Raw genomic sequence first — 25,340 nt, 5'->3', positions numbered from 1 at the left:
AGCCTGGTTTCCAAGCCAGAGAATGTGACAAAGGCAGAGCAGAGGTGAGGTGGGAGTGGGTGGGAGGGGTGGAGGGTGGTGAAAGAGATGAAAGGAATTAAGAGGGACAAATTTAAAATAAGTCACAGCAATGTAATGTACAGTGTAGAGAATATAGTCCGTAAAATTGTAGTAGCTTTTTATGGTGACAGGTGTTAACTAGATTTAGTATAGTGACCAATTTTAATGTACATAAATGTCAAACTACTATGTTGTACACCGGAAACTAATATAGTGTATGTCAACTATATTTCAGTAAAAAAAAAAAAAGCTCTGATCTGGAGATCTGTGGACAGAAGCAGGGAAATAAGAGGACTGTTTTAACAACAGAAAGGGCTAAATCATGGCATATGTGAAAGTTTTTATAAATTTAATACATTTACTTTAGAAAGTAATGGAGACTACAGCAGCAATGAAAATGCTTGATTGTTTCACTGGCCATAACTATGAACTATAAGCTTATGGACAAAGACAGAGATACAAAACAGAGTTACATTAGTGTTTTTGGATGTGTGTATAATTTTTTCCCAAACAAATAATTTGGCAATGACAGTTATTGTCCATAAAATAAGTTAAAAAAAAAGTGCACGCCTCACATACTTTGTCTAATATGAACGCCATTATAAGCCTGTGAGATAAAGCAAACACTATCATCAGCCCTTACAGATAAGGATACACCTCTGAAAGATCATTCCCCAGTTACTCACCTAGTAAGTGAGAGAGAAGGAACGCAAGCCCATGTCTTCATGGGCCAGGTAATATATTGGCAATAGAATGGGGAAAGTTCATTCCAGCGTTTATACGATTTGATCCTGTTTCATCTAACCCTTGCTTCATACCCTCAGCTAGGAAAAGTAAAACAACATTATCACATAAGGATAAACTTAAAATGAAAATTAAGAAAGATAAACATTCTCTCCATACATGCCCCGTATGGATAATAGTTGCATCTAGAAAATGTCCCAAATGGAAGTCTGTCCTTTGGAATGTCATTGTCCTGAATAGCTTTTAGTAAAGTGAAGTGAGGGAAAATCGCTCAGTCGTGTCCGACTCTTTGCAACCCCATGGACTATACAGTCCATGGAATTCTCCAGGCCAGAATAGTGGGTAGCCCTTCCCTTCTCCAGGGGATCTTCCCAACCCAGGGATCGAGCCTGGGTCTCTCACACTGCAGGTGGATTCTTTAGCAACTGAGCCACAAGGGAAGCCCAGCTTTTAGTCAAGTGAACATCAAAGGAAACTGTCCACAGACTTCTAAGTGTGCATCCCCAAAGAACCGCTGCACATATGGAAGAATATTGAATGGTGAATTACTAGTCAAGCCTGACTCCAACCTGGGAATCTTCTGTCCTTGCTTTGGCCCTATAAAATGAGACGCCTCTCTTTTCTGAACACAGCCTGTTTTCCATCCTCTAAACATATGCTCTTGTGGTGCCACCTACCTGAAATACTTTTTCACCTGCACTTGTTAAAATTACAGTCATTCTAGCTGCACTTAAATCACCTCTTTTAATGTCTTTCATTCTACTTTTCCTGCCTCTTGTAGCCTCTCAGGCCATAATATCCTTTTATAGTGTTTCTAAACTTTATAAATTTTAAAAATATGTATTAATTTGGCCACAATGTGCAGCTTATAAGATCTTAGTACTCAGACTAGGGATTGAGCCTGGGGCCTAGGCAGTGAGTGCACAGAATCTTAACCACCGGACTGCCAGGAAATTCTTAATAAATACACATTTTTAAATAGAATTTATATAATTTGAAATTCTTTGTATAAGTTCCCTTCTTCCCATGAGATTTTTTTAATATTCATTCAAGAGGAGGAGGGGCTCTAACATTAATAAGTAATTACTATGTCAGAAGATGCTGAGAGTTTCACTGAATAAGTATAATACCAGGTAATATTAAGTATTTAGGACTAAGCACCCACTTGAAGTACTTCACCTTTGTCAGTTCATTTAATTTTCATAATAACCCTATGTAGTAGGTACTACTATTATGAATTCATTTTGCAGATGAGGGAAACTGAGGTCTAAAAATTTAGGTCAATTTAGCCAAGGTCATAGAGCTAGGATAAATTGGGAGTCATAATTCAAAGCCAGATATCCTGCCTCAGGAGGCCCTGAAAATTGCACTCTGTTTGGCTGTTTCCTTCCATTGAGAAGGAATCAGATCTGTCTTGTTGGGTTCATGCCCCAGTCCCTGGGAGCCATGGGATTCTTTACTCTTCTGCCAACTAGGCCTTGAGCTTCCTTGCTTCCTCCTCAGATTGCCCCAGTGCAGTCCTCTTCCTCCAGCCCCCTCAGTCCTTTCATTCATTCATTCTACTCATGAGAGGTTATTAGACCCCTGGAGAGCCCCACTATCCAGTTCCAGCTGCCAGGGGAGGAGGCTTGAAGTCTCTAACTCTGGGCCCAGCCTTGGGTCCTATACTACTCTCTGGATCTTCCCTCAAGTTGAGAATAAAAATGAACTCCTGTTTCTGCTAGAAAGTGCTTGCATTGGTTGCTATTTTCCACTAGTAGATTCCTGTAGGTTACACGCAGACTATCAGCTGTTTTATTTATTTTTGGCTGTTCTGGGTCTTCGATGCTGTGCTTGGACTTCTTACTGTGATGGCTTCTCTTGTTGCAGAGCACAGGCTCTGGGGCGCATGGCTTTCCCTAGTTGCAGCACAGGAGCTGCGGCTCCCCGGCTCCAGAGCACAGGCTCAATGGTTGTGGTGCCCGGGCTGAGTTGCCTGCAACATGTGGGATCCTCCCAGACCAGGAAGTGAACCCGTGTCTCCTGTATCACAAAGCAGACTCCTAACCCCTGGACCACCAAGGAAACCCCGTTATCATCTATTTTGAAAGCCACTAAAATTGGAGTTCTTTGCCTGGGGTACAAGGACTCGCTGAAATTTTATTTAAAGGCATTTTTTTCTGGGGAAAGGACCCATAACTTTTCATTGGACTTTCAAATAAACTCAGAATATTTATTAATTTTGACTTTTCAAGTTTCCCTTTTTAATTTTAGAGATGATATTTTTTCAGGATCTCAAACATTTTCACAGGACCTTGGAAAGCTCACAGGCCTTAGACTCTGTGCCCATAGCATGGGAAAAAACCAAATTGCTCTGCACGGGTTTCTAACTCACAAAGCTTAGGAATCACTTTCCTGAAAGGTATCTTCCAGGCCACCACCTGCTCCGTAATGTACTTTTGACCCTGGTAGCTTAATCGTCTTCCTTCCTGCTCCTCAGCCTTCTTTCTCCCCCAGCCTTCAGAGTCAGTCTGTCTCTGCACAAACCAGGGGTGAACCTACATAATTCTCTCCTTTCTTAGATTCTCCAGCTTTTCTCCTGATCCTGGGAGCCCATCCCTTGAGGGTTGAAGGGTACACCAGACTGAAAGATTGCAAACCCTCCTTGTGCAGGGGGCAGGGTTCAACGGTGCACAGAGGGCTGGAAACGCACCATGAGACTTTCTCTCCCAATCTTCCCTTAACCTGTACTGGTTATGGCAGGACACAGGAAGCTTGGGAATGGCAAAAGTTTTGGATATGCTGAGCTATGCCACATATTTTATTTTTCTCTTGGAATAATTTCCAAACCAGATCTGATTGTCACATGGGGCTAACAGTAAAGAACATAGCCAGTAAATGATCTGATATCAGCATTTCTAAAAAACTAAGAGATGAAATTAAAAAGAAACAAAATTGAGAAATTATAGAAAATTAAGTATTTTAAAAATTGCAGTGAGTAGCAGAATTTGTATTTATAAAAGACAAGAGAACCAGCAGAGACATGGAAAGGGAGTGGCATCTTTAAGAAACCCCAATGCCAAGGACATAGATTTCCAATGTTTCTTCACTGGCACACTGGAGTCATCTCTTTTCTCTCTGAACAGGCTACACTCTTCTTGGCTCTCTTATAGTATTTTTCCAAGCCAGACTTCAGCAATACATGAACTGTGAACTTCCAGATGTTCAAGCTGGTTTTAGAAAAGCAGGGGAACCAGAAATCAAATTGCCAACATCCGCTGGATCATCGAAAACGCAAGAGTTCCAGAAAAAACATCTATTTCTGCTTTATTGACTATTCCAAAGCCTTTGACTGTGTGAATCACAATAAACTGGGGAAACTTCTGAAAGAGATGGGAATACCAGACTACCTGACCTGCCTCTTGAGAAACCTGTATGCAGGTCAGGAAGCAACAGTTAGAACTGGACATGGAACAACAGACTGGTTCCAAATAGGAAAAGGAGTATGTCAAGGCTGTATATTGTCACCCTACTTATTTAACTTATATGCAGAGTACATCATGAGAAACGTGGGGGCTGGAAGAAGCACAAGCTGGAATCAAGATTGCCAGGAGAAATATCAATAACCTCAGATATGCAGATGACACCACCCTTATGGCAGAAAGTGAAGAGGAACTAAAGAGCCTCTTGATGAAAGTGAAAGAGGAGAGTGAAAAAGTTGGCTTAGAGCTCAACATTCGGAAAACTAAGATCATGGCATCCGTTCCTATCATTTCACGCCAAATAGATGGGGAAACAGTGGCTGACTTTATTTTTTTGGGCTCCAAAATCACTTCAGATGGTGACTGCAGCCATGACATTAAAAGACGCTTACTCCTTGGAAGGAAAGTTATGACCAATTTAGACAGCATATTAAAAGGCAGAGACATTACTTTGCCAACAAAGGTCCATCTAGTTAAGGCTATGGTTTTTTCAGTAGTCATGTATGGATGTGAGTTGGACTATAAAGAAAGCTGAGCACCGAAGAATTGATGCTTTTGAACTGTGGTGTTGGAGAAGACTCTTGAGAATCCCTTGGACTGCAAGGAGATCCAACCTGTGCATCCTAAAGGAGATCAGTCCTGGGTGTTCATTGGAAGGACTGATGCTGAAGCTGAAACTCCAATACTTTGGCCACCTCATGCGAAGAGCTGACTCATTTGAAAAGACCCTGCTGCTGGGAAAGATACAGGGCAGGAGGAGAAGGGGATGACAGAGGATGAGACAGTTGGATGGCATCACCAACTCAACTGACATGAGTTTGGGTGAACTCCAGGAGTTGATGATGGACAGGGAGGCCTGGCGTGCTGCAGTTCATAGGGTTGCAAAGAGTCAGACACGACTGAGCGACTGAACTGAACTGAATAGTATTTACTACTGTCTATCTTGCTTTAGGATTGTTCTTATCCAAGTTTACTCTCGCTCTCTATAAGTACCTTATTCATCTTGTGTGCGTGCTAAGTTGCTTCAGTCATGTCCAACTCTTTGTGACCCTATGGACTGTAGCCAGCCAGGCTCCTCTGTCCATGGGATTCTCCAGGCAAGAATACTGGAGTGGATTGCCATGCCCTCCTCCAGGGTATCTTTGCAACCCAGGGGTCAAACCCACATCTCTTAGATCTCCTGTATTGGCAGGCAGGTTCTTTACCACTAGGGACACCTCTTGACATCCTTCAAAATATCTATCTACTGAAGTTTTATATAACTCTTAGTCATCTATTTGCTAAAGGGATAAATGAATAGAAGTCAAAATACTATTATAGTCTTAAATGCAACAGATTTGCATCATGAAAAGGTTGCTGACTTGAAGGTATGCTTTATTGGTCTTACACTGTGGTCTATATAAATATAGAAATAGAAAGTGGAAATATCATACATGCTTCCTTTTCCTGAAATCTTTCTGATATTGGGCTGGCCTACCTTTTATCTGGATGTCAGTGGTTCATGTTTATAGCAATCTTATACATATTTGCACATATCTAGAACTTTCCAGAAACCTTTATATAAACATTTATATTTATAATATTAGTGTAGGGGTTTAATTGGGCATATATCCTAATTGAGAGATGGGGTCTATGTCCCCTCTCCTTGAATCTGACCTGGCTAGTGACTGCTTTGATCAATAGAGTACAGTGGAAGGGTGCAGTGTCTTGTCATAACCGTTAAGAGAAATGGAAGTTTCCACCCTGGTCTCTTAAAGCCCTGTATTACCCTAAGTCTGGCTTCCCTGAGGTGCCATGCTGGAATACCCATGTGAAGAAAGAAGAGGAGAAGATACAAGAAACGAGGGGAGGAGAAGAGGGGAAGGGGAAGAAGGAAGAGGAGAGGAGAGGGTGGAAGGGAAGAGAGCTGCTCGGCCCATCCAGCTGAGGCCCCTGATACTGTGAAACAGAGAGACGAACCTCCCCTCTGTGCCTTGTTTAAATTCCTCATTCTCAGAATCGTGAGAGATAACAATAATAGTTATTTTCTAGATTTTGGGGCAGTTTACCAAGCATTCATAGTTAACTGGAACAAAACCTACTATAATCAATTATCACTTTAATTCATAAAGGCACGTATACAGATTACATGAAATAAAGAAATTAAGTACATATGTTGCATTTTAAGAATAAGTCTAATAGGTTACTTGTGCAGAATTAAAGTGAGCTTAAGCACACCTACTTTTATATTTTTGAAATCAATCATACGTTTAATATTAAAATTTAGAAGTTTTAAAAAGTCATTAAAATTAGAAAAGTAATGTTGGTTAATCCACTATGGTATAATTAACAAGAATAAGATAATTTAAGTTGCTGAAAAGAAAAATGAAGATCCTTATTATGTTTTATATCTAAAGAAAAATAGGGTGCCAATAAAATTACCAAAAAAATAAAAATAAAAAGATACAATCAGCTCTATGTCTTGGAAGCAAATAATCTGAAAGCATGTCAGGGGAACCACACAAAGGTTGTGTGGTGATAGGTGGGAGGGCAAGAATTCACTGGGCTGTTTCCAGGAGACTCAGGTTCTTGGTTTCAGAGTTCCTGAGCTGTTCACTCAGGGTGCCTGAACAGCTCACCTCCCACAGCGTGTATTTTAGTATCTCAGCCACTGAGGCCCGGAAGCGCGCTTGGAACTTCTTACTAATCAGGACGTAAAGGATGGGGTTCAAGCAACTATTGAGGAACGCCAGGCCGGTGGAGAGGGGGATGCCAGCCTGTAGCATTTGGTAGAAATAGCTATTGTGGTGAATCGTGAGTTCCCAAATGCTAAACAGGTGATAAGGAGTCCAGCAAATCAGAAAGGCCATGACCACAGCCAGGATGGTCCAGAAGTGCTTACTGGAGATCAGGATGCTTCGCTTCTTCACCTTGAAGATGAGGCACAAGTAGCAAATGCTCATTGTTAGCAGAGGGAGGAGGTACCCAACAATAACTTTCACCCAGGTCAGAACATGATGCCTCATCAACCTGAGGTCCACATCATGCTCGTGGAAGTTATTATAGCAAAGAGTGTGGTTATTCAACTCCAGAGTGTCCCGGAAGTACAGAGCTGGCCCACCAACTAGTGAAGCCAAAAGCCAAACAACTGTAATAACAATCAGAGAGTTCCTGAGGGTTCGGTACCGGTGAGATAAGACAGGGTGGATCAAGTAGATATAGCGGTCCAGGCTTATCACCATCAGGAAGAAGACACTGGCAAACATGTTCAACTGGGCAATGAAGGAATTGGCCTTGCACAGCCAGATGCCGAAGGGCCAGTGAAAATTCATGGCCACATAGGAGATGTACAGAGGCAGGAAGAGAAGAAAAATGAAATCCGCGATGGCTAGATTGAGGAACCAGAGAGTGGTGACTGTCTTCTTCCACTTGAATCCCGTGAACCAAATGACGGTGGCATTTCCTGGGATGCCCAGGACAAATGCCAAACAACACAGCACCAAGGAGACCCAGTGAATGGCTCCCAGCTGTGCTTTCTCCTCTGAATCGGTCTCTGGGGAGTAATACTCCAGGGCGTAGGAGTAGTTCTCAAAGTCTTCAAATAGTGTCTCCTCTAGATCTTCCATGATCTTGCAGAATGAACAAATCTATGGAAGCAAATTTAAAAAGAAAGAAAACAATTTAAAAAAAATTTATTTATAGAAAACAGCTTATAAAAGAAGAAATGTTTAGTAAATAATAAAGGACATAAGGATAAAAATACCTTATCTTAATAGGCACTAATAACAATTTAGGGACAAAAGGGAGACATAACTATAGAAGTAGAGATTTTGTATGACCCCCCTCCTAGAGTAATAGAAATAAAAACAAAAGTAAACAAGTGGGACCTGGTTAAACTTAAAAGCTTTTGCACAGCAAAGGAAACTATAAGCAAGGTGAAAAGACAACCCTCAGAATGGGAGAAAATAATAGCAAATGAAACAACTGACAAAGGATTAATTTCCAAAATATACAAGCAGCTCATACAACTCAACACCAGAAAAACAAACAACCCAATCAAAAAGTGGGAAAAAGACTTAAACAGACATTTCTCCAAAGAAGACATACAGATGGCTAACAAACACATGAAAAGATGCTCAACATTGCTCATTATTAGAGAAATGCAAACCAAAACTACAATGAGATATCACCTCATACCGGTCAGAATGGCCATCATCAAAAAGTCTACAAACAAGAAATGCTGAAGAGGGTGTGTAGAAAAGGGAATGCTCTTGCACTGTTGGTGGGCATGTAAATTGATACAGCCACTATGGAAGACAATATGGAGGTTCCTTAAAAAACTAGGAATAAAACCACCATATGACCCAGCATGTACCTAGGCATGTACCCTGAGGAAACCAAAATTGAAAAAGACACATGTATCCCCTTGTTCATTGCAGCACTATTTACAATAGCTAGAACATGGAAGCAACTAGATGTCCATCAACAGATGAATGGATGAAAATGTTGTGGTACATATACACAATGGAATATTACTCAGCCATAAAAAGGAACACCTTGGAGTCAGTTCTAATAAAGTGGATGAACCTAGAACCTATTATACAGAGTAAAGTAAGTCAGAAAGAGAAAGATAAATATTGTATTCTAACGTATATGTATGGAATCTAGAAAAATAGTACTGAAGAATTTACTTACAGGGCAGCAGTGGAGAAACAGACATAGAGAGTAGACTTACAGACATGGGGAGAGGGAAGGAGAGGCTGAGCTGTATGGAAAGAATAACATGGAAACTCACATTACCATATGTGAAATAGATAGCCAAGGGGAATTTGCTGTAGACTAAGAAACTCAAACAGGGGCTCTGTATCAACCTAGAGGAGTGGGGTGGGAAGAGATGGGAGGGAGGGTCAAAAGGGAGGAAATATATGTATACCTATGGTTGATTCAGGCTGAGGTTTGACAGAAAACAACAAAATTCTATAAAGCAATTATCCTTCAATAAAAAAAATTTTTTTTATCATTTTCATATGTTTTTTTTTTCTTTTTTTTTTTTTTATTATTATTATTATTTTTTTTTCCAGTGGGTTTTGTTATACATTGATATGAATCAGCCATGGATTTACATGTATTCCCAATCCCGATCCCCCCTCCCACCTCCCTCTCCACCCGATTCCTCTGGCTCTTCCCAGTGCACCAGGCCGGAGCACTTGTCTCATGCATCCCACCTGGGCTGGTGATCTGTTTCACCATAGATAGTATACATGCTGTTCTTTTGAAATATCCCACCCTCACATTCTCCCACAGAGTTCAAAAGTCTGTTCTGTATTTCTGTGTCTCTTTTTCTGTTTTGCATATAGGGTTATCGTTATCACCTTTCTAAATTCCATATATATGTGTTAGTATGCTGTAATGTTCTTTATCTTTCTGGCTTACTTCACTCTGTATAATGGGCTCCAGCTTCATCCATCTCATTAGGACTGGTTCAAATGAATTCTTTTTAATGGCTGAGTAATATTCCATGGTGTATATGTACCACAGCTTCCTTATCCATTCATCTGCTGATGGGCATCTAGGTTGCTTCCATGTCCTGGCTATTATAAACAGTGCTGCGATGAACATTGGGGTGCATGTGTCTCTTTCAGATCTGGTTTCCTCAGTGTGTATGCCCAGAAGTGGGATTGCTGGGTCATATGGCAGTTCTATTTCCAGTTTTTTAAGAAATCTCCACACTGTTCTCCATAGTGGCTGTACTAGTTTGCATTCCCACCAACAGTGTAAGAGGGTTCCCTTTTCTCCACACCCTCTCCAGCATTTATTGCTTGTAGACTTTTGGATAGCAGCCATCCTGACTGGCGTGTAATGGTACCTCATTGTGGTTTTGATTTGCATTTCTCTGATAATGAGTGATGTTGAGCATCTTTTCATGTGTTTGTTAGCCATCTGTATGTCTTCTTTGGAGAAATGTCTGTTTAGTTCTTTGGCCCATTTTTTGATTGGGTCATTTATTTTTCTGGAATTGAGCTGCAGGAGTTGCTTGTATATTTTTGAGATTAATCCTTTGTCTGTTTCTTCATTTGCTATTATTTTCTCCCAATCTGAGGGCTGTCTTTTCACCTTGCTTATAGTTTCCTTTGTAGTGCAAAAGCTTTTAAGTTTCATTAGGTCCCATTTGTTTAGTTTTGCTTTTATTTCCAATATTCTGGGAGGTGGGTCATAGAGGATCTTGCTGTGATTTATGTCGGAGAGTGTTTTGCCTATGTTCTCCTCTAGGAGTTTTATAGTTTCTGGTCTTACATTTAGATCTTTAATCCATTTTGAGTTTATTTTTGTGTATGGTGTTAGAAAGTGTTCTAGTTTCATTCTTTTACAAGTGGTTGACCAGTTTTCCCAGCACCACTTGTTAAAGAGGTTGTCTTTTTTCCATTGTATATCCTTGCCTCCTTTGTCAAAGATAAGGTGTCCATAGGCATGTGGATTTATCTCTGGGCTTTCTATTCTGTTCCATTGATCTATATTTCTGTCTTTGTGCCAGTACCATACTGTCTTGATGACTGTGGCTTTGTAGTAGAGTCTGAAGTCAGGCAGGTTGATTCCTCCAGTTCCATTCTTCTTTCTCAAGATTACTTTGGCTATTCGAGGTTTTTTGTATTTCCATACAAATTGTGAAATTACTTGTTCTAGTTCTGTGAAAAATACCATTGGTAGCTTGATAGGGATTGCATTGAATCCATAGATTGCTTTGGGTAGTAGTCTTTTTGACAATATTGATTCTTCCAATCCATGAACACGGTATTTTCTCCATCTGTTTGTGTCCTCTTTGATTTCTTTCATCAGTGTTTTATAGTTTTCTATGTATAGGTCTTTTGTTTCTTTAGGTAGATATACTCCTAAGTATTTTATTCTTTTTGTTGCAATGGTGAATGGTATTGTTTCTTTAATTTCTCTTTCTGTTTTTCCATTGTTAGTATATAGGAATGCAAGGGATTTCTGTGTGTTAATTTTATATCCTGCAACTTTACTATATTCATTGATTAGCTCTAGTAATTTCCTGGTAGAGTCTTTAGGGTTTTCTATGTAGAGGATCATGTCATCTGCAAACAGTGAGAGTTTCACTTCTTCTTTTCCTATCTGGAATCCTTTTACTTCTTTTTCTGCTCTGATTGCTGTGGCCAAAACTTCCAACACTATGTTGAATAGTAGTGGTGAGAGTGGGCACCCTTGTCTTGTTCCTGATTTCAGGGAAATGCTTTCAATTTTTCACCATTGAGGGTGATGCTTGCTGTGGGTTTGTCATATATAGCTTTTTATTATGTTGAGGTATGTTCCTTCTATTCCTGCTTTCTGGAGAGTTTTAATCATAAATGAGTGTTGAATTTTGTCAAAGGCTTTCTTTGCATCTATTGAGATAATCATATGGTTTTTATCTTTCAATTTGTTAATGTGGTTGTATTACACTGGATTGGAATTTGGCGATATAAAGAATTCCTTGCATTCCTGGGATAAAGCCACTTGGTCATGGTGTATGATTTTTTTTAATATGTTGTTTGATTCTGTTTGCTAGAATTTTGTTAAGGATTTTTGCATCTATGTTCATCAGTGATATTGGCCTGTAGTTTTCTTTTTTTGTGGCATCTTTGTCTGGTTTTGGAATTAGGGTGATGGTGGCCTCACAGAATGAGTTTGGAAGCTTACCTTCATCTGCAATTTTCTGGAAGAGTTTGAGTAAGATAGGTGTTAGCTCTTCTCTAAATTTTTGGTAGAATTCAGCTGTGAAGCCATCTGGTCCTGGGCTTTTGTTTGCTGGAAGATTTTTGATTACAGTTTCGATTTCCTTGCTTGTGATGGGTCTGTTAAGATCTTCTATTTCTTCCTGGTTCAGTTTTGGAAAGTTATACTTTTCTAAGAATTTGTCCATTTCTTCCAAGTTGTCCATTTTATTGGCATAGAGCTGCTGGTAGTAGTCTCTTATGATCCTTTGTATTTCAGTGTTGTCTGTTGTGATCTCTCCATTTTCATTTCTAATTTTGTTAATTTGGTTCTTCTCCCTGTTTCTTAATGAGTCTTGCTAATGGTTTGTCAATTTTGTTTATTTTTTCAAAAAACCAGCTTTTTGCTTTGTTGATTTTTGCTATGGTCTCTTTTGTTTCTTTTGCATTTATTTCTGCCCTGATTTTTAAGATTTCTTTCCTTCTGCTAACTCTGGGGTTCTTCATTTCTTCCTTCTCTAATTGCTTTAGGTGTAGAGTTAGGTTATTTATTTGGTTTTTTTCTTGTTTCTTGATGTAAGCCTGTAATGCTATGAACCTTCCCCTTAGCACTGCTTTTACAGTGTCCCATAGGTTTTGGGTTGTTGTGTTTTCATTTTCATTCATTTCTATACATATTTTGATTTCTTTTTTGATTTTTCTATGATTTGTTGGTTATTCAGAAGCGTGTTATTTAGCCTCCATATGTTTGAATTTTTAACAATTTTTTTCCTGTAATTGAGATCTAATCTTACTGCACTGTGGTCAGAAAAGATGACTGGAATGATTTCAATTTTTTTGAATTTTCCAAGACTAGATTTATGGCCCAGGATGTGATCTATTCTGGAGAAGGTTCCGTGTGCACTTGAGAAAAAGGTGAAGTTGATTGTTTTGGGGTGAAATGTCCTATAGATATCAATTAGGTCTAGCTGGTCCATTGTGTCATTTAAAGTTTGTGTTTCCTTGTTAATTTTCTGTGTAGTTGATCTATCCATAGTTGTGAGTGGGTATTAAAGGCTCCACTATTATTGTGTTACTATTAATTTCCTCTTTCATACTCGTTAGTGTTTGCCGTACATTTGCGGTGCTCCTATGTTGGGTGCATATATATTTATAATTGTTATATCTTCTTCTTGGATTGATCCTTTGATCATTATGTAGTGTCCTTCTTTGTCTCTTTTCACATCCTTTATTTGAAAGTCTATTTTATCTGATATGAGTATTGCGACTCCTGCTTTCTTTTGGTCTCCGTTTGCATGAAATATTTTTTTCCAGCCCTTCACTTTTAGTCTGTATGTGTCTCTTGTTTTGAGGTGGGTCTCTTGTAGACAGCATATATAGGGGTCTTGTTTTTGTATCCATTCAGCCAATCTTTGTCTTTTGGTTGGGGCATTCAACCCATTTACATTTAGGGTAATTATTGATAGGTGTGGTCCCGTTGCCATTTACTTTGTTGTTTTGGGTTCACGTTTATACAACCTTTCTGCATTTCCTGTCTAGAGAAGATCCTTTAGCATTTGTTGAAGAGCTGGTTTGGTGGTGCTGAATTCTCTCAGCTTTTGCTTATCTGTAAAGCTTTTGAATTCTCCTTCATATCTGAATGAGATCCTTGCTGGATACAGTAATCTAGGTTGTAGGTTATTCTCTTTCATTACTTTCAGTACGTCCTGCCATTCCCTTCTGGCCTGGAGGGTTTCTATTGATAGATCAGCTGTTATCCTTATGGGAATCCCTTTGTGTGTTATTTGTTGTTTTTCCCTTGCTGCTTTTAATAAATAAAAAAGAAGTAGAGAATAAATAAAAAAGAAGTAGAGATTTTGTAAATGAGAGAGAACTATGAAAAAAATACTTGAAATATTTGGCAAAATGTTTCTTAGAAAAAAATGTATTCTTCCAAGACGGACACAAGTAGAAACAAAACCTGAATAGACCTACAATCATTAAAGAAATATCATGAATTAAAACATTTTTTTCCAGACTTTCCTGGCAGTCCAGTGGTTAAGACTCCTTGTTCCCAATGCAAGGGTTTCAATCTATGATCAGGGAACTAAGATCCCACACGCCACACAGTGTGGCCAAAAAAAAAAGAAGCATTCTTTTTCATGTTATGAACTAGAAATAGTATATTTCTTGGTAGGACTTGTGATTAACACTCTAAGTGTCCAAGTCTTTGTGGACCTCAATTTTGCTATAATCATTCTCAAAGCTGTGAAAGTTTATTTTTGTAAGATATTCAGTAAGTGCTAAATTAAAATGATTCACACTATAGGTGCAATTTCTATGTTCATAATGTTTGCAGGGCTGACTCGAGAGAATCTAACATTCAAGTACTTATTAAGTTCTTATCAGGTATTATTTTATGGAAGATGCAATAGAAAACAGATTAACATTTATGTGTGATGATTTCAACCTCTTTATTTGTATCCATGAACCTGTTTACAGAGAAGAGAAGGAGACGCAGACATAGAGAATGTGGACACAGCAGGGGAAGAAGTGGCAGGGAAAAAGTGAGAAAGCAGCGGTGATGTATATACACTATCACGTGTAAAACATATAAGCAGCAAGCTGCTCTATGCCACAGGGAGCCAGCCTGGCACTGTATGGTGACAGAGAGAGATGGAATGGTGGGGGGAGGGAGGCTCCAGAGAGAGAGGCTATATATATAACTGTGACTGATTCACACTGATGTACAGTGAGGCCACTACAACATTGTAAAGAAATTATTCCTCTAATAATAATAGTAAAAGACTTCTGAAAAAAAAACTTTAGTACTCTGACTTCTTAAGATCTGGACAGAGTTCCACTTGCTTCCTTGGCTCACCACCTGGATGTCACAGGCAAGCATTAGAGATTTTGACCCTATTTGGCACTCCTGGATGTTCTGATTCTGTGTTTATGAATTCAAATATGTTCATCAGAATTATATCAATATGGAAGACTTTTCAACTAAAAGATACATTTTGGAATGAACTTGACTATGACCACTTAATTTATACATTAACTTCCTATAGAGTGCATTTAAGGGAAAGGCTACCCACTCCAGTATTCTGGCCTAGAGAATTCCATGAACCGTACAGTCCATGGGGTCACAGAGAATCAGAAAAGACTGAGCGACTTTCACTTTCAAACTTTATTTAAATTATTATTGTACTGGTATTTCTTTGTTTTGAATTTAAATTCTTTTCTACATTACAACAAAGATTTACTATTCAGTTTTATTTTGCTTATTTTATCTATACCAAATGTTATCTATTATAATTTCATCCAAGGTAAATTTTCTTCTGTGGTCTCTTTTTTCTTTCCTGCTATCAAGTCTAGTTTCCTGGGCTAAGAAGACTTAAATGTCAGTTTTTCAACCAAAACAAAGCTTATTGGGTACAATTCTGGCTTCATCAATTAATTTTGCTATTTCTATCTGTAGTATTCAAAATCAAGTAGAAAAAATACTAGTAGGTATAGTCATCTCATGGAGCTATAATCACTAATAGGGCAGATATTTAAGATTTGAGATTATAGTAGAGTTAGAATGAAGAGGTCAAAACATCTTGTATTGCTCACAGCCATCTCAAGCTCAGTTTGACCAACACTGAATTCTTCATCTTATCTAAATTCATTTGAGGAATCTAACTGAGCATAATAAACTAAAGCAATTCATTAGCATCTTCCCAAACCCAAACTCAGCCAACTTCTCTTTATTTTTCATTATTCAGCTCAAATGCCACCTTTTCTTGGAAACATTTTCTAACATTACCTCCCCTCAGATAATTATATTAATAATACTTAATAATAACAATTATCATATGCAGTAGCCAGTGCTGTCAGGGATTTCCTGGATGCTAGGCATGTATGATCTAATTTGATTCTTGAAAAAAATCATGTAAAAGTGCATAAGTACTACTATTTTCCTATTTACAAGGAAAAATACTGAAGCTTTGAAAAGCTTAGTGACTTTCCTAGTATCACGGCAACCTATAATTGGAGAGTCAGAATGGAAACTCAGCTCCATTGAATGCAGATCCTGAGCTCTTAACCATGTGACATTCCCCTCTTCTGTCTCACTGCTCTTACTGTACTTAATACGTTATGCTTTCATTGACTTCTCTTTGATTTCTGCTCTCCCAAACTGTGAATTCCTCAAGAATGAGTGTCATCTCTGGACCCCACAGTGCTTAATACAGGGCTTAAGTTGCTCTGTCGTGTCTGACTCTGTGACCCCACAGAATGCATAGCTTGCCAGGCTCCTCTGTCCTTGGGGATTCTCCAGGCAAGAATACTGGAGTGGGTTGTCATGGCCCCCAGGGGATCTTTCTGACCCAGGGCTCGAATCTGGGTCTCCTGCATTGCAGGCAGATTCTTTACCAACTGAGCCACCGGGGAAGCCACCTTTTTGGTGCCTGTGACCTATTCTTTAGGCTGTTAGCAATCCTGAAGCAAAATGGCCTGGAATCACCTTACAAAATCCAAAAGAATGAGTAGATGGAACCTCATTCCCCAAACAGAGAAGCCATTGGAGGACCTCTAATTGCACACAGAAGGAAATGGCAACCCACTCCAGTACTCTTGCCTGGAAAATCCTACCACTATTTTCACCAAGTCAGGAGCTGTCACTGCTGACCCTGGTGGGCCAGAATGGTCATAGGGTCTGCTGAAGGATGCCAGCCACCCTTCTTCCCAATTCTCTTGGGGCAGGAGAATTACCTTGAGGATGAGTGATCTTTCCAAACAGAATCCCTTCAAACAGAAAGCCCTGTTCCAGAGAAACTGCTAATCTTCCAGAAAGCAGATGCTTAGGTTAGATGCAATGACCAGTTTAGGCTTGGAGAAAGATCTTCAAGAGGAGCTGCATCCTGCCCAGCTGAAGCCTTCACAGGACATATAAGCTAGGAATTCCCCTGTGACTTACAGCAGATGTGTTTGTGTGTTGGTGATGGTGAGAGGGAGGAGTGGGATGGAGAAAAGAGAGAAGTAATGCAGAATTCAGAGACTACCCTACCAAGTCCTTGGCTAGACAGTTAACCCTTGAGGACATGTTCTTAATTATATGCCTCGCTTGTATTGGGTTGGCCAAAAAATTTGTTCAGGTTTTCTGTAACATCTTACTAAAAACTCAAATGAATTTTTTGGCCAACCCAATACTTTGCTTTACAGTTTACAGGTGCCTCCAGATTGAATTAAGTTTCCAAATATCTAAAGGCTAGCTTTATTAGTTTCCTAGGGCTGCTGTAACAAACTGCTCTATGTTGAGTAGCTTAAAATTACAATTTTTTTGTTTCAAAGTCTGGAGAAAACTTATCTAGGTGTGGGCAGAGTCATTTCCTTCTGAGGGCTATCAGTGACAATCTGTTCCATGTTTCTTGCCTGGATTCTGGTGATCTGTTGGCAAACTTTGGAAATCCTTGGCTTATATATACAATAAGATGTTTAGACCTCTTGATTCAATGCCGGTGTCAGGCCTTCCCCTACCCTCTTTCTCTTCTTATTGGCTGAATGAGGATGCAGTGATGAGCCATTATATACCAGGTGGATGAGGAAAACATGATGGTTCACAAGATAGAGGCCTGGGTGCCTGGATGATCTCATGGAGCAGTTTTTGCCATTGACTGTGATGGGCTGGTGAGACTTGTTTTATAAGGAAATGAGGAGCAGATCTAGAGTTGTAATAGACCTATGTGACTTGGGCAGAGCTAAATGACCTCTGCCCTTTAACTCATAATTTAAATATCACAAGGGCAGGTAACTTTAATGGTCCAAATTGGGGAGATAATGGGATTTGGGTGAGCCAAAAAACAGTGGACTTCCTTTCAGAGGAAAGCAGCTACTCAATTCCAGCCGACTGTTTGCATGTGGGAAATGAGGGCTTAGTGTTGCCAGAGTTTTGGATGAATGGATGAAAATTTATACATATATACATACACACACACACATATATATTTTAAGGTATTTCTTTTATTTATTTTTTTGGCCATGCCTTGCAGCATGCTGGATCTTAGTTCTCCCCCAGGGATTGAACCTGTGCTTCCTGCAGTGGAAGTGCAGAGTCTTAACCACTGGACCTCCAGGGAAGTCCCTGAATATCTGTATTTTTAATGTGAAAAGTTCCCAATTCCTAAACTACTGTTTTAAAACAAAATACTTGTGGGCCATATTCAGCCCAGCTATAAATCTGTGACCTCTGCGGGAGGCAAACTCTTTGAAGACTCTGAGCTTTTCAACAGTGAAGGAGAGGAGGCTATATGTTAAATGGAGATAGAAACTCTGAGTTGGCCTCTGAGAATGACTCGCCCCTTGGTGCCCATGAGGCAACCATAAGATTTAATGCTACTCAGGGCCTCTCCACAGACCCTCATTTTAACCTTCTCCAAATTGATATAAGAGTTGAGATAACTCTTATTTTCTCGAGGAAAAAAGATGCTATGGACAAGTTCCTGACTTTACTGGGTTTCTGTTAGAGTTACTAAGGAGGACCCTGATAAGAAAGGCAAAACAATGGATCATTACCTAGAACCAGAGCCCTTCCTTGGAGCTGTAACAAAGCTCCTGGTTCTCAAAAGGGAATGATGAGTGAATTCCCTGATAAATGACCCTCATCCTGCTTTCTGCCATCTCTGGCCGACCACTATTTCCCTGCCTCATCACTGTTCTCATTCTCATAGCTCAGGCCTTTCAACTTCCACCTGTGAGCTCTGCTCTGCCCCAGACTTGGACTCAGCTATATTTCTTGTTTGAAGTGTAACTTGGCAGCCATCCTGATCCATGGTTCTATTTCTACTTCATTCTCTGGTTTGAATAACTGGGTTATTGCCTTGTTCCTAGTCCTTACTCCAGGTTCCAGCTTTGGACTGCTATACCTTCGGTCCTCCAGAGAACACTGTTACCACATTTCCATCATGCTATTCCTCTCCTCTCTAGGAAGATTCACACTTCTCTCCCAACCTTGGTTAGACTGTCCACTTACCATCCCAGGTGTCAGTGCTCTGACACCAATTCCCATTCTCCATCACTGCCACAATCTATACCTGTGGATCCCAAACTGGGGACAACTTTGCCTCCCAGGGGATATTTGACAATATCTAGAGACACTGTTGATTGTCACAACAAAGGATGGAGGATGAAAGGGAAAATGCGGCTGCTATCTAGTGGGTAGGGACCAGGGATACTGCTAAGCATCCTAGAATATACAGCCCCCCACAACAAAGAATCATGCTGCCCCAAAAGTAAAGGATGCCAAAGTTAAGAAACCCTCATCTACACACGCTGGGCTCAGTCTGAACTCCTTTCTTCTATCTCCTGCTGCTGAATCTGCTCTTTATCCATGGGCACTCTCACCTTAGAGTCCTGGCTTGGCCTGGTCCACTCTACCCCACTAAACCAACTGCGCTTTGTAGAGACTGCAAATGTATTTCATTTAGTTGAAAAAGTGTTTAAAAAAATGTATGCTTGATGTCAATGCTAATATTAAACATTAATAGACTTTACAAAAATAATTGCAATTTCTAGCTTCTTTGGAAAATGTAGATCATCTGGTAACAGCGGACCTGTACTTCCTATAGCAGCAGCTGCATTCCTCTTCAGGCAAGGGATGTATTCTCTCATTTGCCATGGTCACCACTTCTAAATCACTCATTTATGACACTTTCCAAAATGCTGTCAACACTTGAATATGCAATCTTTGCTAACATTATGCTTTGTATATAGAAAGAAATAAAATTATTGAAAAAATAAAAGCTATACACATGTGAGAATGCAAATGAACTATATGATAATGAAATCTCAAGAAAATACCTGCAATCTCAAAGTAAAAATGTAGTCTACAGAGAAAGGATATTACCTTGGGCATTTCTGCCAATTTAAATTTAAGGCCCTATATTTAAGAACAAGTATTTTTAAACTTTTAAAAAACTGATATTCAAGCAACTATATTCCAATAAAAATTCTAAAAAAAAACCCCTGACATTCTGCTGTATCATCAAACATACTGTGTTATACTTATCTATTTATTCTAGATAAGAGAGAAAGAGCAAAAAGAGATAGAGAAAGAAAATATGGGGGAATTTTTCTTCAGTTTCATCATGTATATACACACATACAGGGCTTCCCAGGTGAGGCAGTGATAAAGGAACTGCCTGCTAATGCAGGACATACAAGAGATGTGGGTTTGATCCCTGTGTTGGGAAGATCCCCTGGAGGAGGAAATGGCAACCCACTTCATTATTCTTTTGGAAAATTCCACAGAGGAGCCTGGTGGGCTACAGTCTTTGGGGTTGCAAAGAGTTGGACATGACTGAGCACATATACATGCTACATACCATACGCACACATATGTGCATATTTAGGCACATAAAACTTTTTCTGTTTTTGAGAAGAGGAGATGTGAATGAAGACTCAGATGAAACTGGAGGGATGTCTGAACAATAAAAAAAATGCTGGCTAGGTAGTAACCAGAAATGAAGATGCATAGCAGGCCAACTTAGGTCTTTAAATCCAGATTTATGCAGGCAGAGTCTTTATGCCTGAGCCACCAGGGAAGTCCTGTATATATGTACATGCATTTAATTAATATTATTAACATGATGATATTATACTTATTAAACTTTTTTAGATCATAAAAAATAAATAAATAAATCCAGATTTAAAGGAAACATTCACATTCATTAAACAGGAAAAATGAAACTCTCTTGGCTGGCCGTGGCTTTCCATTGAGACGTCAAATATTTTTCTCCATTTGGAAGTGCACAAAACATCGCCAAGATGGGTCCTTTTGACTTGACTGAAAAAGAGGAAATAGCTACTGTATTTGTCTTAAACCATATGTACTGCTGAAAGGCGAATAAATAATTCTGACTGAAATAAAGACTTATACAGATCTCCATGATCTTAAATCTTTTGAGTAACCACTTAAGTGAGTGCCAAGCTGTATTGTGGACATGAATATAGAAAACGTCCACCTGAGTCCATTAGAAATGTGTGAAAAATGCTTGGTGTGGAGCAAAGTTCAGAGAAACACCCCTTGAAGTTTGTGGTTTGGTTTCCAAAGAACGTGGAGGGGCATGTTTACTGCAAGAATTCAGCTGCTGTGGGGAACCAAGTTGTCACATTCCTGGGTGACAGTTACATTGACACTCAAGTGACAAATATTTACTTCTGGAGCACAGAGCAGTCTATTGAATTAAGCAAATTGGTTTCTGATCTATGCAGACTTAATAGATGGTAAAGCTGAAACTCTCTCCTGAATAAACAGATTTCACTGCCAGAGTTCTAGTAGAAAAAATAGTGATAAACATTCTATAAAATCCAGATGATCTGGGGAAAGAACATCTGGTAGAAATGTGTATCTTTAAACATTTAAGTGTGGTTTTAAATGAGACTTGACTGTAGAGGGAAACATTTAGTTTATTTACCTTGACAAAACACAAAGATTCCTTCTGGCAGAACATTTGGTGAATACAAAGGGGTTTAATTTAGTTTCATATTGTTGAATTAGATGGGTTGTCATGGATCACTGCAAAAATGTATACCCAACAGAATTTTAAGAAAATTTGGAGTCTAATCTGCTTCAACCATATAGAAGGTTTTGATGTTGTTGACCATTGTCTGCCTGTGTAGAATTTCCCATGTTGTTGTTATTGTTTAGTCACTAACTCGTGTCTGACTCTTTTGCAATCCCATAGACTGTGGCCCACCAGGCTCCTCATGTCCATGGGATTTACCAGGCAAAATACTAGAGTGCGTTGCCATTTCTTTCTCCAGGGAATCTTCCCCATCCAGGGATTGAACCCATTGGCAGGTGGGTTCTTTACCACTGAGACACCAGTGAAGCCCCAGAATTATCCATTTACCCTGATAAAGAACTCAAGAATGCATCTCCTGTGAAATATATCTCCCATGAAAACTATAGGGGACCTTGAGGGTATCTATACCCTGCTTCTGATTGAATGACAACAATAAGCAGAAAGAATCAATGGACATGAGAGAGAAACTCTTTGGTGTAAACCAAAAATCCATCAATCAGCAAACATATGTGATCAGCAAACTGTATCTCTCAAGAGCTGTCTACTTAGGGAGGAGACTTTGTTCAAAAGTGTGTGTGTGCGTGTGTGTGTGAGAGAGAGAGAGTGAGAGAGTGGGGGAGAGTTATTTGAGGTCATTGCTCAATATTTTTCACTCACTATCAAACATAAACAGTATACCACACCCCAGTTTGTGCTCAAGATGTTTGGCACCAGCAGAATATTTTGTTGCCCTTTGGAAAAATGATCTCCACTTGGAAGGTGCTGGGACAGAGCAGTATTTTATAAAGATTCCCTGTTTATTAACCCAAGAGAAGCAAGGGAGTTTTAAATGGAAATTGAAGGTTGACTGTGATATTGATGGTTAAATGGTTATTGTTGGATTTCTCCTTTCCACCCCAAGCTCTGGCAGAGCCTATCCTTGAATAAGAGGCATCTAGCCTATCTGTCGGAGAAGGTGATGGCAACCCACTCCAGAACTCTTGCCTGGAGAATCCCATGGATGGAGGAGCCTGGTAGGCTGCAGTCCATGGGGTCGCTACAAGTTGGACACGACTGAGTGACTTCACTTTCACTTTTCACATTCATGCATTGGAGAAGGAAATGGCAACCCACTCCAGTGTTCTTGCTGGATAATCCCAGGGACGGGGGAGCCTGGTGGCCTGGCGTCTATAGGGTCGCACAGAGTCGGACACGACTGAAGTGACTTAGCAGCAGCAGCAGCCTATCTGTAGCTCCCATGTCATTTATTCCTTCGTGCCACACATTAAGACAAATGTTAATATTCCTTATTAGGAAAATGGACATATTAGGATAAATGGAAGTGTTTTGGTTTGACTGGAAAAGACACAACAAATCAAGGGAATGTTATGGTAATGAAGGCCTTTGAAAGTCATGCCTAAGTAGTTAAGATTTTATTCCATTGTGAGTTGGGAGCAAATAAAACTATTTGTAGTAATGAGTGTCATCACTGAATTTTTGTAAAGATCATCTGGAGGCAGCTTGGGACATATTGACACACTTGAGGTCAAAGACGGAAGGGCCCCTTGGCAGTGAGAGTTAGAATGGAGATGAGGGAGACATATTTGAAAGACATTCATTTAGGAAATTAATAGAATCTTTTAGGAAGCTTAGCTAAGCTAGGGTAACACTCACAATAACTTTTTATTGACTTGGCATTGAAACTCAGCCCTGGATTTAAACACTAGCCTATTTCAAGGATTTCCCTGGTGATCCAGTGGTTAAGACTGTGCTTTCACTGCAGGGGGCATAGTTTGATCCCTGATAGGGGAATTAAAAGGCTTCCTAGGTGGCGCTAGTGGTAAAGAACCTGCCTGCCAATGCGGGAGATGGAAGGGATGTGAGTTCAATCCCTGGGTCAGGAAGATCCCGTGGAGAAGTGCATGGCAACCCACTCTACTATTCTTGCCTGGAGAATCCCATGAACAGAGGAGCCTGTGATCCCATGGGGTCATAAAGAGCCAGATATAACTAAAGTGACTTAGCATATAGGGGAACTAAAAACCCACCGATCATAAAGAAATGAGGGTAGGAACCCTCTTATGCTGTTGGTGGGAATGCAAATTAACACAGCCACTATGGAGAACAGTATGGAGATTCCTTAATAAACTAGGAATAAAATTACTATACAACCCAGCAATCCCACTACAGGGCATATACTCTGAGGAGACCGTAACTGAAAAAGACACATGTACCCCAATATTCGCTGCAGCGCTATTTACAATACTGGGACATGGAAGCAACCTAAATGTCTACTGACAGATGAGTGGATAAGGAAGTTTTGGTGCTTGTACATGATGGAATATTACTCAGCTATAAAAAGGAACACATTTGAGTCAGTTTAATGAGGTAGATGAATCTAGGGCCTATTATACAGAGTGAAGTAAGTCAGAAAGAGAAAGACAAATATTGTATATTAACACATGTAAATTAAATCTAGAAAGATGGTACCAAAGATAGTGTAGGGCAACAAAGGAGACAGACATAAAGCATAGACTTTGGGAGTCAGTGGGAGAAGGAAAGGGTGGGATGATTTTAGAGAGACTAGCACTGAAGCATATGTATTACCATATGTAAAATAGCCAGCCACTGGGAGTTTGCAGTATGATGCAGGGAACACAAACCAGTGCTCTGTGACAGCCTGGAGGGATGGGATGGAGAAGAGGTGTGAATGGGGTTCAAGAAGGAGGGGACATAAGTATACCTCTTACTGATTCATGTTGATATATGGCAAAAGACAGCATGACATTGTAAAGTAGTTATCCTCTAATTAAAAATAAAATTAATAATAATAATAAAAAAAGAAATGGAGTGAGGGAGGAGAAAATTTTTTCTTTAGTTAAAAAAAAAACGAACCAAGTGGACATGAAATGATACCTATTTTCACTCTGTTGGGATCAAGGTCTTTTCATAAAAGGCACTTGCTGATTGATTTGCCTGTCTAATCCTCATGCTTCATTAGGACAGTTCAAGAGAACATAGCACATACTTGAAAGATCAGTGCCTACTTACATAACAGTTGACTTGATGTTCCACCCAGAGGTTTATGTTCTGATTTGCACAATCTGTTAAGCTCTGTGGATTTGGGGGAGGAAAACAGAGTGAATGATTAACCTTAGGTTAGGGAGAAATTTTCAGGCTTAATTCTTTTTGCAAGACTTCAAGATAATTAACACATGGGTATAATTTAAATATCAGACCATAAAGGGGTCTATTGCCTCTGGAATCAGAATGCCTGACTTCAAATCCCAGTCCTATCTCTTCTGGCTGTGGATTTTTGGACAAATCACCTACTACCTTGAAACATCAGTTTCCTCATTTGTAAAATGAGAGCAGTAATAGTTCCAAGTCATAGTGTTGCTATGATTGCATAAGGAAGTCCTCAAAAAATGGTTAGCTCAGTGCCTGGCACACAGAGCATGCTCAGTAATTATAGCTATTGATCACTACCATTTTTTTTTTTTTTGATCACTACCATTTTTTAAATGTTTCCCTGTGATAAAGAAAGCAGAGTGCCGAAAAATTGATGCTTTTGAGCTATGGTGTTGGAGAAAACTCTTGAGAGTCCCTCGGAAAGCAAGGAGATCCAACCAGTCAATCCTAAAGAAATCAGTCCTCAATATTCACTGGAAGGATTGATGCTGAAGCTGAAGCTCCAATACTTTGGCCAGCTGATGCAAAGAACTGGAAAAGACCCTGATACTGGGAAAGATTGAAGGCAGGAGGAGACGACAGAGGATGAGATGGTTGAATGGCATCACTGACTTGATGGACATGAGCTTGAGCAAGCTCCGGGAGTTGGTGATAGACAGGGAAGCCTGGCG

General features: G+C 39.7%; 1 protein-coding gene across 18 annotated transcripts in view; it reads right to left on the bottom strand.

Annotated features, from left to right (window-relative positions):
* Nucleotides 1-6,346: 6,346 nt before the first annotated feature.
* The window catches only part of CMKLR2 (chemerin chemokine-like receptor 2), a 55,341-nt gene continuing 36,347 nt past the window's right edge, over nucleotides 6,347-25,340 (bottom strand). For 10 of the 18 annotated variants that reach the window (XM_043445416.1, XM_043445421.1, XM_043445423.1 and 7 more), the window contains 2 exons: nucleotides 24,529-24,591; nucleotides 6,347-7,891 (listed from right to left, as the gene is read on the bottom strand). In XM_043445416.1, coding sequence (XP_043301351.1) covers nucleotides 6,803-7,891; nucleotides 24,529-24,591 — 1,152 coding nt within the window. In that variant the 3' untranslated portion in view covers nucleotides 6,347-6,802. The remainder of the gene's footprint in view (nucleotides 7,892-24,528; nucleotides 24,592-25,340) is intronic. The other 8 variants (XM_043445424.1, XM_043445430.1, XM_043445428.1 and 5 more) reach the window with 1 other exon arrangement.

This window comes from Cervus canadensis, chromosome 24 (assembly GCF_019320065.1).
Source record: "Cervus canadensis isolate Bull #8, Minnesota chromosome 24, ASM1932006v1, whole genome shotgun sequence".
NCBI classification, from domain to species: Eukaryota; Metazoa; Chordata; class Mammalia; order Artiodactyla; family Cervidae; genus Cervus; species Cervus canadensis.
Note: the sequence above shows the minus strand (reverse complement) of the source record. Positions and strands in the feature narration are given on the sequence as shown.